The sequence below is a fragment of the Syzygium oleosum genome, unplaced genomic scaffold (assembly GCF_021117445.2).
Source record: "Syzygium oleosum isolate NSW1041296 unplaced genomic scaffold, Sole_v2.1 Sole_v2.02, whole genome shotgun sequence".
In the NCBI taxonomy this organism is placed as follows: Eukaryota; Viridiplantae; Streptophyta; class Magnoliopsida; order Myrtales; family Myrtaceae; genus Syzygium; species Syzygium oleosum.
Window position 1 is genome coordinate 20,202,491 of NW_026607486.1, and position 14,701 is coordinate 20,217,191.

Genomic DNA, 14,701 nt, shown 5'->3' on the forward strand with positions numbered 1-14,701 from the left:
AAACAAAAAATGTATATATACGGTTCTTCTTCCCGTGCCGCCCCCACGCCCGGGGTCCAAAGTCCAAAGACGACGCCGGTTCGATCTTCAAGCCCGTCCCTCACACGTTAATTTCGCCCATTGTTTTATTAATTCCAATTCTTATTTTTAATTTATTCACGCATCCATCCAACATAAATCGCTGGGAAAATTACAAATCAATACCCAAAGTCGAGTCATTTTCTCAAAAAGGGGTCCAAAATAGACATGGTACCAAATAAAGGCTTGAAGTGTCCAATCGGTCTCAAATAGAAGTCCGAAGTGCTCAATTAATCTCAAGTAAGGGCCTGAATTCGCTGGCCGGTCAAATGCTCACTGGCTAGCAAGCATGTCACTGTTCCGACGACCGGAACATGGGCAATTTCGTCTTTTACTTTTTTTTTTGTTTCTTTTTTCCTTTTTATGTTTTTTTCCTTTTCCTTTCCCTTTTCTTCTTCTTGTTTTTTTCCTCTTTTCCCTCCGCCGGCCATAGCCGGGGTCGGCGAAGGTTGCCGGTCTCGGGCGGAGGCTACCCTCGCTGGCGTCGGGCGAGGGCAACCCAGGATTAATTGGGCACTTCGAGCTCCTATTTGAGATTGATTTGATACTTTAGGTCCTTATTTGATACTATGTCTATTTTGAATCCCTTTTTTTGAGTAAATGACCACGCTTTGGATACCGAATTGAAATTTTCCCTAAATCACTCCCATACATATACACATACGCACGCGCGCACGCGCACACATCTCCCTTCTTCCGATTCGTATTGCCGAGCCTGCTGCGCGAGAGCTCGTTCTTCCTTCAATCTGTTCTCCGTTCGAATTCGATCCTTGTCCGACGAATCCATTGGGATGTGATTGTTGTTGTGTTTTTCCTTCTTCTTCTCTAAGCAATAAGAACGCATGAACGATTCTGTTCTCCGCGGTGATTTTCGCTGATTCCCGTATTCTTTCTCTCCTCTCTTGTTCTTGTTTCTTGGGTTTGAATCCGCGTTTGGATCGATCTCTTGTTGAAATCGGGGCGCTGCGAGGGGGTCGTCGCGATTTACGCGGAGCTCGGTCGCCGGGCGTTTCGTCCGCAGGTACGGGCTCCGGCGATCCGGCTAGGGTTTTTTCGGGTACCCTTTAGCTGGTGCATTGCGTTTCTTCTCTGTTTTTGGTGGTTTCTGATTTGGTGCGGCTGCGGCTGCTTATGCTGACCCCTGCTGTGTGGCTTTTTGCTGTGTTGGGCCAGTATGCTTAGGAGATGATGATGAATCAAGGAGGGATTACGGAGACGCTGGCTCCGCCCGGGACGAACTCGCTGGAGGTAAATTCTTACCTTTTTGAGCTTGTTTCCGTTGGGGGGGGGGGGGGGGGGGAGGGAACTGTTGTTGAGTTGGAGATATGCCTGAGATTTTCTTCAACTAGAAAGTGGGGTTTATCGGTCGTATTAGTGCTGATGTGCTTAAGAGGCCTGGAAAGCTTATGAGCCTGCTCGAATTGTCTCGAGTCTTGTCAGTTTTTATCCCCCCCCACTCCCCTTTTGCGTCAATGTTTTTTTCCCCTCGCTATGTCGTGATTTTTGGTAGGTGGGTTTTTGGGAAGTTTGGATTTTTATGTCTGCGTTTTGCATTTCGGGGTTTCTTATGGCATGTTTCGTCTCGGGCTGTTTGTTCGTGTCGTCGATGTGCCGACTTTTACTCTGGTCTTGGTGTTGCAGTTGCTTTTGATCCTTTATTGGGTTTGGTTACACGATCCTTTAGATTTAATGCGCTCCAGTTCGGTGCTCCATCTTCTAATGTTCCCTAGGACCAAAAGTTGACTTGCCACATCTTCGTAGGTCTTCCCCATTCCTATAGTGATGGTATTATGTCATTGGAAGTAATTACTAGAGCATCTTGAGTACATCATTCCACCCAAGTATGTTAGATTCCAACCTCTCATATGAGCTTTGCAAAGTACCTTTTGGTCTCACCACTCTGCCAATCTTTTGCATACGGTGCATTCCTAAGTGAATTTTGAGATCTTGGTACTGGTTTTGAAATGTGGAAGCTTCTAATTCATTGGTGTTATAGATATTTTTTCTTTTACATTAAGGAAAATGTCCAAATCAGGCCTATTACATTAAGGAAAATGTCCAAATCAGGCCGATTACATTAAGGAAAATGTCCCCGCCCCTCCATTTTCTTGGAAGAACTCCCTCTAGGATCCTGGTATCTATGAATTATAGAATGTCGTTGTCTCTCACTTGCTTTTTCTGTCTGATAACTGATTTACAGTATATGGAAGACCAAATCAGTCTTTAGAACATGTGTAATGAATCAAATTTAGAATTACACATATTTTCGTGTTAGTTGTCTCTTCATTCCCTTCTCATATTTCGTCATAAGACTTGATAATATCTATCGTGACTTCTATTGGAAAAAAGAAAATTTAATGAGACTGTGAACAAAATATGTTGTCATATCCCCTTTTCTGTTCTTAAGATATTCTAGACATGCTTCAACTTTGATGCATTTGGTTGATTGCAAGCTTTTAACTTGTTTGGGGGGTTTGGTCCTCCTATTGCCAACTTATGTGTAACTTTCGTTGACAGCCGGCTAAATTATGTGATTTCTTCCCCTGAAGATTTGGTGTTAATTCGTATTGCTTTTGTTGTCTAGGATCGACATGTAATTGATGCACGGCATGGGCAACCGAGTTCATATTCTTCCTCAACTGTTGGGTCTGAAGCACCATCTTGGACCCCGCACAGTGTAAATAATAGCTTCACAGGAAATGGGTATTCTTCTGGTTCAACATACGGTTTTGAGCAGCAAGCACAACCACCTCGGAGAGATGATATAAATAGTGCAACCGAGGCAAGTTCATTGAGTTTAGGTTCAACAAGTGTACCGCAAGATTACAATGGTTATATGACATACCAGAACCCCACTAATTCATATGGGTATGGAACTACCGGATACACAGGTTACTATAGTGGCTATCAGCAACAAAGTAATCAGTCGTACTCACAGCCAGCGGGAGCATATCAAAGCACGGGCTCCCCTTATCAGCCTATTTCTTCGTTTCAGAATACCGGGTCTTATGCCGTCCCACCGAGTTATTCAAACACATATTACGGTCCTGGTGATTACCAGACAGCTGGAACATATCCAAATAGTACTTACAGTACTCAGACAACTTGGAACGATGGAAATTATGCAAATTACAACACTTATCAGTATTCAAACTACCCTTCAACTTCCAGTGCTTATGGTTCTGGTAATTCTGCATCTGCTCCAGCGCAGTATCAACCACAGTATAAGCAATGGACAGATTATTATGCTCAATCAGAAGTTAACTGTGCTCCTGGGATGGAAAATTTGTCTGTTGCTAGTTCATCCAATCCCGAATGTCCAACTCCTGGAGTTCCGGATGGGACTCAAGCTTCAAATAGCCAGCCACCACCAACTGCAGTCCCATCTTGGAGGCCAGAACCGGGACCTTCCGGATTGCCTTCCCAACAGGTTTGTAATTCACTTATGTACAATGACGAAATTTTAAATCCCCCAAAACTTTTTACATTACTTCTGATTGTTGTGTGCTAATGTTTACTTCGCCGCTCACCATAGTAGAGTAGCACAAAAATGTTTAACTGTGTGCTAATTTTTTTCTTTCAATTTTTCCCTGCAAAAGATTTCAGAGTACATTCCTTACCCTATTATTGAGCTAAGACGGATATAGTTTGGTTGCCCATATTGATTCTGGCAATTGGTTCTTTCAATGTAGCACACAAAATTTTTAACATTCTTCTATGACTCTGCTTGATGTTCAGCCTAGTGTCGTAGCCAGTGCTGGTCACGATAATTATTGGAAACAACATGCTGCCCCAGGATTCCAAAACCACAACAGTGCTGCTGGACAATCAACATATTATCAGCCTTTGGATTCAAAAAATGCCTATGGAAGCTATTCAGATGGACAAAATAGTACCTCTAATCAAGGGCCCAACTTGCAATATCCTATTGTTCATCAGGTTCCTCAGATTCATCAAGCACCACAACAAATATCCCCGACTTTAGATCCTCGAAGAGGAAGCAAAGTACAGATTCAGACAAATCCTAGAATAGTCTCAAACTTGGCTTTGGGATTAACGAAAACCGATAAGGCTGGCTCTGCAACCATGGCAGTGGCAAAGCCTGCATATATAGGCGTTTCACTACCAAAGCCAAGCGACAAAGCATTGTCTGGTGATGCTTCTGATCCTGCGCTTAAGGTGAAGCCTTTGCTCCTCGTGCATATTTTTGTTGTGAAGTCTTTTGAGCCTGAATGCTATGTCATTTTTGCCTGTTCCTAGGCACTGATTGATTTTGATGTTGGTGATGCCTCAGTTTTGATGCTGCTGCTGTTGTTACTGGGCTTATTATGATGCACTCATCACATCTTGAAATGGCTTTTTATCTGAAATAAAAAACTTTCCTTCTTAAACAGATTTTGGAAATTTTCCATCTCAGCACTTGTCATTTAATGAGCAATCAAAAGAGGCATATGTCAAACTATCTGAGGGTTCTGTTTGTTGGACTTTCTACTGTTCTTGAAGAATTTGTGATTATTTATGTTGAAGTTGATTTTCTTTTTTGTAGCCCGCGACTTTCCCCAAGTCGTTGCGTGGTTACGTTGAGAGGGCTTTAGCTCGCTGTAAAGATGATGCACAAATCGCTGCTTCTCAAGAGGTCTTAAAGGAGGTTAGTCTGATAGAAATCCCCTCTTCTTAAAAGGAATTGCTTGTTCTAAATGGAATTTTACTCTCTGAAAACTGGAAGTTGAAAGTCATCCTAGATGGGTAAAAATATCTGCTTAGAACTGGATCAGAGAAACTTACCTCCCATCCCATGTGATTCATGTGATGGCGGAATATTCAAGACCGCTGGAAATGCATATGACAATTTTACTTCCACATCTGATTTACCAGTTATGAGCTCTCTGGATAGATCATCCCTCTTGTACCCGAGGGAAAATTTCTTTTAACTCATCGAATGGGTTTTTCTTTCTTTGTTTTTATGGCGGTCATCATTGTTCCATACTCAATGGGTTTGTAAAGCCTTCTCCACCAGTTGACTTCCTTATACCCTGATTGATTGATTGAGCGGCCAATAAATCAAGACCAAGTGACATACGAAATTGACTGGGCCGTTCTCACAAACTGCTACTCTCTTTATTTGTAGAAGATGAACTCTAGGTCAAACGCATCCAAGTTGGCGAATGTTTTCCTGCATCACTGTAGAGCTCAATAGCTTCGCTTTTGTGGACCCTGGTTAATAGACAGGTTCTAACCATTTTTAAGGCAATAATTGAGAAAAGGAAGCTTATGCAGAAGTAGAAAAATCTGCAGAGGCTTCACTTCAGAACTTGGTGTTAGGAAATTGATATATCTGGTCGTTGCAAATATGTAGTGAATTTGTATGCTCTATTACACATTCTGTATTCTTAATACTTTTTATTTTTTTTAAATAATCTGCAACTTGTGTATGTGGACTCTGTTTTCAGTTGATTACAAGTGCAACTGCTGATGGGACTCTTTATACACAAGATTGGGATGCTAAGCCTCTTTTCCCTCTACCAGAAATGGATGGACTCAGTAATACGTATGATCACACTGCTTATCTATCCATTGTCATTACTTGTTGCATTATTATGCCTTAATTTTCTTTCAGTTGTTACTACTTCGTTTAGAGTGCCATCATATAATGTACTGTCATATCATTTGAAAATGCTAAATAAAAGTTTTGGAAATTGTAATAATTAGCGCCTGCAACAAGCACCATTAAAAAAAATGCACCTTAAACAGTGACTTAGATGCATCTAAGCCATGCTACTACTATCCACAATCTATTATGATCAAGGATATTATTGCTGTACTCCCCAGACTCGCCAGCACATTGCTTCTTGTCTTTGCTCGACTAGGCGTAGGATGAGTTACTATTTATATTATAAAGCTACATCTTTTCTCTCTCCTAGTCGTAAATCAGATTGGAATAACACATTTCATTCCTGTGCTTTCTCTTTGTTTCTGTTAAGGGGCATTTGTCGGCCTTACATTCCTATACATTGTGGTGGGTTATGATAATTTTCTTCTGATACAGCTTCCAGTCTCCTTTGCCGTTACCGACATTGCGAAGAAGTCCAGGTAGAAGAACCAAAAGTAGGTGGGAGCCTTTACCAGAGGAGAAGTTAGTCAATAAAACGCCGCCTCTTATGACTGAACCAGTAAAATACGGTGGATATATGAACAATAGGAACAGAAAGGTACTAATTATCTAGCTTGACAGTTTGGTCTTTCTCTAATTGGTTTTCAGTTACTGGATGCTTCTTCAGCAGTTAGCTTTTTCATTTTTCTCCTACATATCCAAATCACAATTGTTTATGCTGCTTAATTGTTGCTACAAGTTAGTGGCATATTTCCCATTTCTCGATTCTGGAGTGATTTCATTGGTTGCTTTGATGTGAGAAGCCGGTTTTAGCGCATGTATGATCATTCTGATTTTTTTTTTTATATATTGAAAAGAACGTTTTGCAGCCATTTGTTGGCAATTCGGAGAGCAAGGATGGGTTGAACACCACAAACTTTTTGGCTGTGGAGCAGAAAACTGCTAGTTTTCAGAAGCCATTCAAGAGACAGCGTCTGTCCAACAGCCTGACAACAGCTGATAATGGTGATGCATCAAGTGATAGTGACAAGGAATCGAGCTTGACAGCCTTTTATTCGGGTGCAATAGGTTTTTCCAATACACCAGAGGAAAGGAAGAAACGTGAGAGCCGCTCTAAACGTTTTGAAAAAGCGCATGGAAGTCGTGTAGAGATCAGCCATTTTAAACCAAAATCTGCTGGATCTGCAAATCTATACGCTAGAAGGGCAACTGCCATTGTGCTAAGCAAAACCTTTGAAGAAAGTGGCAGCAAAGCTGTTGAAGATATTGACTGGGATGCTTTAACTGTCAGGGGGACGTGTCAGGAAATTGAAAAACGTTATTTGCGTCTCACCTCTGCACCTGATCCCGCCACTGTGAGTTTGGCATCTTATTTGTAGTGCTCTATAATTTGTATAGAAATGACCATCTTTGGGGAGTACAATTAATTGCGGAATTCCTGATCTCTTACAGGTAAGACCAGAAGAAGTTCTGGAGAAGGCTCTCGCTATGGTTCAGAACTCACAGAAGAACTACCTCTATAAATGTGATCAGCTGAAGTCCATTCGTCAAGACTTAACTGTTCAACGGATTCGCAATAAGCTTACGGTCAAGGTACTCAATTCTTAGTTTTGCTGCATATTAGCATAATGGTTCGTGATTATTTTCAAATTCTGTTTCTTTCCCTACCTTGAAAAACATAATTTCATGCAGAAAAATTAGATGGCCCTGGACATTCCTCCCAAACACAATGCGTTCTCATTGTAATCTTGTTTGGATGTGAATGTCACCCAATATTTGTGTTAATTTGCAGGTCTATGAAACTCATGCTCGCTTGGCTCTTGAAGTCGGTGATCTGCCAGAGTATAACCAGGTTATTGTTTGATACAATGAGATTAGCTTAATGTATGCTATAGTGCTATTTCATTATCTGCCAGAGTATAACCAGGTTGTTGATTGAGACAATGAAATTAGCTAAATTTATGCTATTGTGCTATTTCATTATCCCATAAGAAGAGGTTACTAAGGGACTAGGATTAATTTTCAAAATACCTTTTAGTTTGAGAAATGTATTCGCAATATCCGTAACAATTAGTGGTCGACTTTTGAGGTGTATAGAGCAAAGAAAGCCGACTACTCTGTATAGGGTCATCATGTAGAGGACATTAGAGATATCTGATGTATTAACTAGTCCCTATCTGTAAGTCATCTATCAGTCTTATTTTATTGATGTCGTTTGTATTTCCAGTGCCAATCACAGTTGAAGACTCTTTATGCAGAAGGGATTGAAGGTTGTCATATGGAGTTTTCTGCTTACAACTTGCTTTGTGTCATCTTGCATTCGAACAACTACAGAGATCTCTTATCCTCGATGTCAAGGTCGGTGATCTATGACAACCATGGATGGTGTTAGGAGGAAGAGTCTATAAAGTTTTTGCTTGTTTCTTAGGATGGGCATGCTCGTGCTCTCCTCTTATTGCCTTGAAACCTAAGATGTAGTTTTCCTGTATCATCAGATTGTCGAATGATGCAAAGAATGATAAAGCTGTAAAGCATGCTCTTGCAGTCCGCAGAGCCGTGACATCAGGGAACTATGTCATGTTCTTTGGACTGTACAGGACAGCGCCTAATTTGAACTCGTGCCTCATGGGTAGGTGAAATGTATGTTTGTTTTAATGAATTATCTATATGAAATGCTATGGGCTTAACAACAATGTACCTGCAGATTTATTTGTTGACAAGATGCGGTATAAGGCTGTGAATTGCATGTGCCGGTCGTATCGACCAACAGTTCCTGTTTCTTATGTTGCAAAGGTTCTGGGCTTTGCATATGCTTCATCTGCGAATGGGGGAAGTGACGAGAAGGATTCAGTTGGATTAGAGGAGTGTGTGGATTGGTTAAAAGCTCATGGTGCATGCCTTGCTGCAGATAACAATGGAGAGATGCAGCTCGATACAAAGGTACTGAAACTGTTACCAACTCTCTGTGTACTGAATCTAGACTAATTCTCTAGTGAGATCCAAAAAAAGTTCTTCCTTTGGTTTGGCTTTGTAAAAAGAACCTTCGTGGTTGTTAATCAACCAGCCTTGCCTAACTAAAGCCAATTCTCTCTCAGTTCAGCGCACGTGGCTCGTGCTTATCTGCCGAGCTTAGTTTACTCTTCGTTGTTTGCAGGCTTCCTCTTCCAGTCTCTACATCCCAGAACCCGGGGATGCAGTGGCTCATGGAGATTCTACTCTTGCCGTCAATGATTTTCTGACGCGGGCGTCCTCATAGAGAAGTTGACTGCGATGGTATGCTACCGGTGCATCCATTGGAAGAAATGGCGTGGACAACCGTGCCGTTCTTGACCCCCTTTTATGTATAACAGTGAGCCCATGTTTATTTTTTTTTATCTTTTTGGAGCAGCTCGAGATTCTAACGAGACAGGGCTGGCGAGGCATCACCTGTAACTGTGGAGAGATGAAGCAAGGGGGATAGAATTGAAGAAGGGGGGGGGGCTAAGAGATTCTTGTTGTGCAATGGGATTTTGTCGGTGGAAAAGAAAATTGTATATTCCTCATAAAAAGGTGCTCCGCCCCGGATCAAATGGACGAGCGCTCAACATTTTAGGGGTTTTAGCATCCGAGCCGAGCGGAGCTCCTCCTGTGTAACATATATGGATTCATTCTTTTTATAACAGATATTGGGAGGTAGAAGATGGAGGAACATCGGTGAGGATACATGTTGTACACTCGCTTTCAAGATGACAATTTTGCTATACCTTTGCCAGCTTAATTTGGTTTTGTTGTGGTTGGTAAATTTTGTTCGGTCCTCTCGCGACGCGAGCAACTATATAAGCGTCCCGATGAATTTGTCGGGCAAAACAAGGGGATGGCGAATCTCGGGCCTTTCTGATTCCGAGAGCGCTCGATGAGGATACATCGTCTATCATCGGGCAAGAGGACTAGAGGATCTTATTTTCAAACTCTCTTGACGTGAGCATGATATGCACAACCATGCCTTGTGCTTGCATGATTATCTTCTCAAAAAGATCACCTTTGAGTTCTTGGAAAGCTATCATATAATCTTACAGTATCAACTTCAATGGAAGTTTCACTTTTCACGATCAAAGTCATCTTCTTTAACTGGTCATCGCCTCAAGCATTTACTGAACATGGCAAGAGCAGCAGCTCACAAAGAATTTACAAAGCGAAAAAGGGAATGTTTAGTGCAAAACACAGGAGAAACGAAGAAACGACCGCCACCGCCCCTCGCCGTCGCCGGCGGCGGGGGCCGTCATTTATCGGGAGATTGAGGCCAGACGCTCACGCTCTCCTTCTCGTACTTCGCGTACAGAGCCGCCACCGCCACCACGGAGTACACCTGGATCAGCACGATCGCCGGCGTGTGGTAGCTGATCACGCTCTTCCCCGTCGCCAGCTCCACCAGCAGCAGCGCAGCCAGCCCCAGGGCCGCGATCCGCCCGTTCATCCTCTCGCTGTAGGGGCTGAACCCGAACTCCACCTTCAGCCCCTCCGACACCGGCTCCCTCAGCGCCGCCGGGGGCAGGTACATCCCGCGGCCGGGCGGGGACGATCCTCCCTTCGACTTCTTCACCTTGCGGGCCTCCGCCTTCTTGCCGGTCCCGCTCCGGTACCGGAGCCGGACCTGCGAGAGCCGGCTCTCGAACGGGTCGTCGCCGTCGCCGCCGCCGCCGTCCCCTCCGTCGGGGTCGGTCGCGGCGGGGGCCGCCTCGGAGGGGGGAGGGGTGTCGGAGCCGGTGGCTCGGGCGGGGAAGAAGAGGCGGCGCTTCGGCTGCGCGTGGGGCGTACGCGGGGAGGGGGTGGAGAGTCGGAGGGAGGAGGAGGGCAGGGAGGAGGAGGGCAGGGTGGTGGTGGCCATGGCTGCTGTGAGTTGCTTTGTTTTGGTTTCAAATGGATAAGTATTTTATTTTATATATTTTTATTTCTTTGTTTATATTATTTTTTAGCATTATATTTTTTTTTTGATGTGTAATATACTTTTTGTGGCCTTCGAAATTTTTTTTTTGTAATTTTTTTTATGACCAAAAAGAATATTATATATTTTTTTGCTGTAATAATAAGTCATCTGAGGCTAGCAATCGTCCACGTAATATATAAAGGAAGGAGAATCCATTGGTGGTGAGATCGCCTCCTTTTGAGGGCGGGCGTGCGTGCTTGGGTATATATTATCGGGCTGCTAAGGCTGCGCATGACAACGATTCTGTGCTCGGGAACAGATTCTGCTGAGAAATGATTCTTTTTTATTCTGTGCCCGGAATTGATTCTGAGCACTTTAAAGCGTTTGTTAACTGCCCAAAATTCCATCCCTGGAATAGAAAAAGAACATAAATGCATTTGGTAACGCCACAAATTTTTTTTTTATTAATAATATTTTAAAATATTTTAATAATTCTTTCTTTTTTTCTTTTCCTCCTTCTTGGCCATGGCCTGCTCGCCGGCCATGACCGGTAAAATATTTTTTTATTAATAATATTTTTATTAAAAGTATTTTTTCTTTTTTTTGGCCATGGCCTGGTCATCGGCCATGACCGGTAAAATATTTTTTTTATTAATAATATTTTTATTAAAAATATACATTTTTATTTTTTTGGGCCATGACCTAGTCGCCGGCCATGGTCGGTAAAATAATTTTTTTATTAATAATATTTTTATTAAAAATATACATTTTTATTGTTTTGGGCCATGGCCTAGTCGCCGGCCATGGCCGGTAAAATATTTTTTTTATTAATAATATATTTTTATTAAAATATTTTTATTAAAAATATATATTTTTATTTTTTTTGGCCATGGCCTGGTCGCCGGCCATGGCTGGTAAAATATTTTTCTTTTTTGTGGCCATGGCCTGTAAAATATTTTTTTATTAATAAATTTTTTTATTAAATTTTTTAAATTAAAAATATACATTTTTATTTTTTTTGGCCATGGCCGGTAAAATATTTTTTTTATTAATAATATTTTTTATTAAAATATTTTTATTAAAAATATATATTTTTTCTTTTTTTGCCATGGCCTGGTCACCGGCCATGGCAGGTAAAATATTTTTTTTATTAATAATTTTTTTTATTAAAATATATATTTTTCTTTTTTTTGGTTATGGCCTGGTCGCCGGCCATGGCCGGTAAAATATTTTTTATTTTAATAATATTTTTTATTAAAATATTTTATTCTCGTCAAATCCGGCGAGGGCGGTCCTCAGGTCGAACATTAGAAGCTACATTAAAAACCAAGAAAAGGAAGAAGAAAAAAAAATTGATTCTCAAAATTGTTCCCAGAATCAAGAAGCTACTTTTTTTTTATTCTTGAAAACTGATTCTGGGAACAATTTTTGACAAAATTGTGCCCAGAATCAAAAAATATAACAAACGCATTTCTGTTCCCAAACTGATTCTGGGAACAAAAGAACAGAAAAAAACACTGTTTGACAAGTTGTCATGCGCAGCCTAAAGAAAATTTAGTCATTAGCTATGGAAATTGGAAAGTAATTACATTTGCTTTGGATGTGCGTGACTTTTTCCCTTGTTTTTTCTAATGTCAAAAGGGAAACAAATATCAAGATGCAACCGGAAAATTTGAAAGAGTGAAGGGAAGAATAAGTAATTGAGGGCGTGTACGTGCCTACAATAAAAGGGGAAATTTCAGATAGAGTCTCGAAACATGGATGCTTTCTTTAAAGAGTTTTCAAAGTGAACTTTGAACGGTAAATTAGTTTGAAAACGCACCTTCGAGTCATTGACTGGCTAAGTCTTTACTAGTTGAGGCATTTTCGTCCAAAGCCCTCTTTTCATTTTCTTTTCCTTTCTTTTTTTTTTCTCTCCTTTTCTTCCTCCGAGTTGGTGCTTGATCTCACTAGATGTCATGAGGTCGGCGATAAGTCTCTATACTAGCATTAGGGGTGAGCATGGTTCCAGGTTCTACCCTTAAACTTGAAAACCTGATCGGTGGGAACCTGTAGGTTCTAGGTTTCAAGGTATACATGGTAGGTTATAGGTTCCAAAAATTGGGAAACCTGTTTCAGCGGGTAGATTCCAAGTTCTAGGTAGGCGAAACCTAGAATCTGAAACCTAAATAAGATTTTTATGTTTTTTCTTGGTTTATGTCTTCACGTGATCCTGCGTTGTTTCATGGCGTTAGATGATGGGTGTATAATCTGGAACCACTAATTTGAGCTTTCATTTTATGACTTGTTAATATTTCATATTATTTGTGTGTCTAAATATAAGTTGTGGTCAGTGGATCATTACAGCAAGTGGTAGTCATTAAAGATAATGATTCACTGCAATTATTCAATTAATAATACAGGTGGAACCTAGATAGAACTTGAAACCGACCCTAGAACCTGTGATAGGGTAGGTTCCAAGTTCTAAAAAATGAAGAACTTATTTTCATGGGCAAGTTCCACTAAGTGGAACCAGTACGGAACATGGAACCGCTCACTCCTAGTATCAATTCACGTAATAACTTCTCAGTTTAATTGTATTTATTTGAACCGTAATGCTAGGAAAACTAGTTTTTTGTATTTTCTTTGGTGAATGACAAGCTTATTTAGTATTATTGTGTTCATTTTTGTTTTGTTTAACTAAAAATGAAATAAATAAATAAAAAGAACCTGTTAGACCTTGGAACCTATCCTAGAACCTATGACAGGTTAGGTTTTAGGTTCTAAGTTCTGATAGGTAGGTTCCAGGTTCCAAAAAATGAGGAATCTGTACTCGATGGTAGGTTCCAGGTTTTAGGTGAAACCTGTAAGGAACCTAAAATCGCTCACCTCTAACTAGCATCACCTACAGCTGCTCCTCCATCTAGGCTCGGCAACGCTCATGGTCGTTCTCTCTATTCTCGCTCACAGCAAGAGGTGGCCACGGTTCGGAACCGACCGGTTCCGGTTCGGACCCGGTGGTTCCGGTTCGTGGCCAAGTGTGAACCGGAACCGGCCGGTTCCGATTTTTTTTTTCTGTTTTTTTTCTTTTCCTTTTCCTTTTCCTTTTCTTTTTTTTTTCTTCCTCCGCGGCCGGCCATAGCCGGGGCCGCGAGGCGGCCCTCGCCGGCGTCGGGCGAGGCCGGCCCTCGCCTAACGTCGGCGAGGTCGAGCCTCGCCAGTTGCAGGCGAGGCCGAGCCTTGCGGCGTCGGGCAAGGCCGGCCTCGCCCGGCCCATGCGAGGCCGGCCTCGCCCAACCCGAGCGAAGGCCGCCCTCGCCCGGCCGCCGGCGAGGGCCCCCTCACCCGACGCCGGCGACCTCCGGACCGGCCCCGGCCATGTCCGGCCGCGGAGGAAGAAAAAAAAATTAAAATATAAATTATAATTTTAAAAAACAGAAACAAGGAAAAAAGACAAAAGAGAAAAAGGAAAAGAAAAAGAAGAAAAACAGAAATGAAAATAAAAAAAATTAAAAAAATACTATTCTTGTGATAGAACATTATTCAATATAAATTGTGATTAAAATGTAAATTGTACTCAAATTTGAGGACAAAAAGACAAGAGAGAAAGAGAGGGCTTCAACTTAATAAATTATCATTAAGCACATTACAATTCGTTACAACGATCTTAAAAAAAAAGGAGTACAATATATATACCCTAAAATTATACCAAAACCTAAGCATTCCGTGCGCAGGGGACCAAAGGTCACATATCGTCGGATTATATTTTGGTTTCCCTAAGCTCACGTGGGCGTACCCGGTATGAGAAACAAGAGCTCCCGAAATATTTGCCAACTCCAATAGTTCTTTTACCCTCAATCGTCACTACCCGTTCCAGTACCGATACTGGTAGAGGTAGTATCTCCGTCGTTAAAGAATTCGGATTCATTATTCCGATCTATCTCTTGTTGCCGGTATTGAGCCTTCGTCCAATCAGCAACACAAGCTTGCATCTCCACTGATTCTGGATCTAATCTTGAACGATGTTCGTTCAAAATATTACCTCCGGCACTGAATGCTTGTTCGACCGCAACTGTGGAACAAGGGGTTGAAAAAATCTGTTTTGCAATAAGAGAAAGGATTGGGTATTG

At 41.7% G+C, this 14,701-nt stretch overlaps 2 protein-coding genes across 5 annotated transcripts; one reads left to right on the forward strand and one right to left on the reverse strand.

Annotated features, from left to right (window-relative positions):
• Positions 1 to 801: 801 nt before the first annotated feature.
• LOC115673186 (SAC3 family protein A) lies at positions 802 to 9,446 on the forward strand. 4 transcript variants are annotated; one of them, XM_056308333.1, is made up of 15 exons: positions 802 to 1,099; positions 1,252 to 1,326; positions 2,663 to 3,508; positions 3,817 to 4,257; positions 4,625 to 4,726; positions 5,529 to 5,626; positions 6,125 to 6,287; positions 6,547 to 7,044; positions 7,142 to 7,282; positions 7,482 to 7,541; positions 7,917 to 8,047; positions 8,185 to 8,318; positions 8,394 to 8,629; positions 8,844 to 8,962; positions 9,078 to 9,446. In XM_056308333.1, the coding sequence occupies exons 2-14, from the start codon at positions 1,264 to 1,266 to the stop codon at positions 8,943 to 8,945; spliced, it is 3,015 nt and encodes a 1,004-aa protein (XP_056164308.1). In that variant the 5' UTR covers positions 802 to 1,099; positions 1,252 to 1,263; the 3' UTR covers positions 8,946 to 8,962; positions 9,078 to 9,446. The 4 variants fall into 4 exon arrangements, with proteins under 4 accessions (XP_056164308.1, XP_056164307.1, XP_030451126.1 ...); XM_056308332.1 differs by having other exon boundaries at positions 802 to 1,135; positions 8,844 to 9,446; XM_030595266.2 differs by having other exon boundaries at positions 8,844 to 9,446.
• A 268-nt stretch (positions 9,447 to 9,714) lies between these two features.
• On the reverse strand, positions 9,715 to 10,568 carry LOC115673193 (uncharacterized). The gene has a single exon (XM_030595276.2). It carries the CDS (start codon positions 10,551 to 10,553, stop codon positions 9,948 to 9,950), a length of 606 nt encoding a protein of 201 aa, XP_030451136.1. The 5' UTR covers positions 10,554 to 10,568; the 3' UTR covers positions 9,715 to 9,947.
• Between the last annotated feature and the right edge of the window lie 4,133 nt (positions 10,569 to 14,701).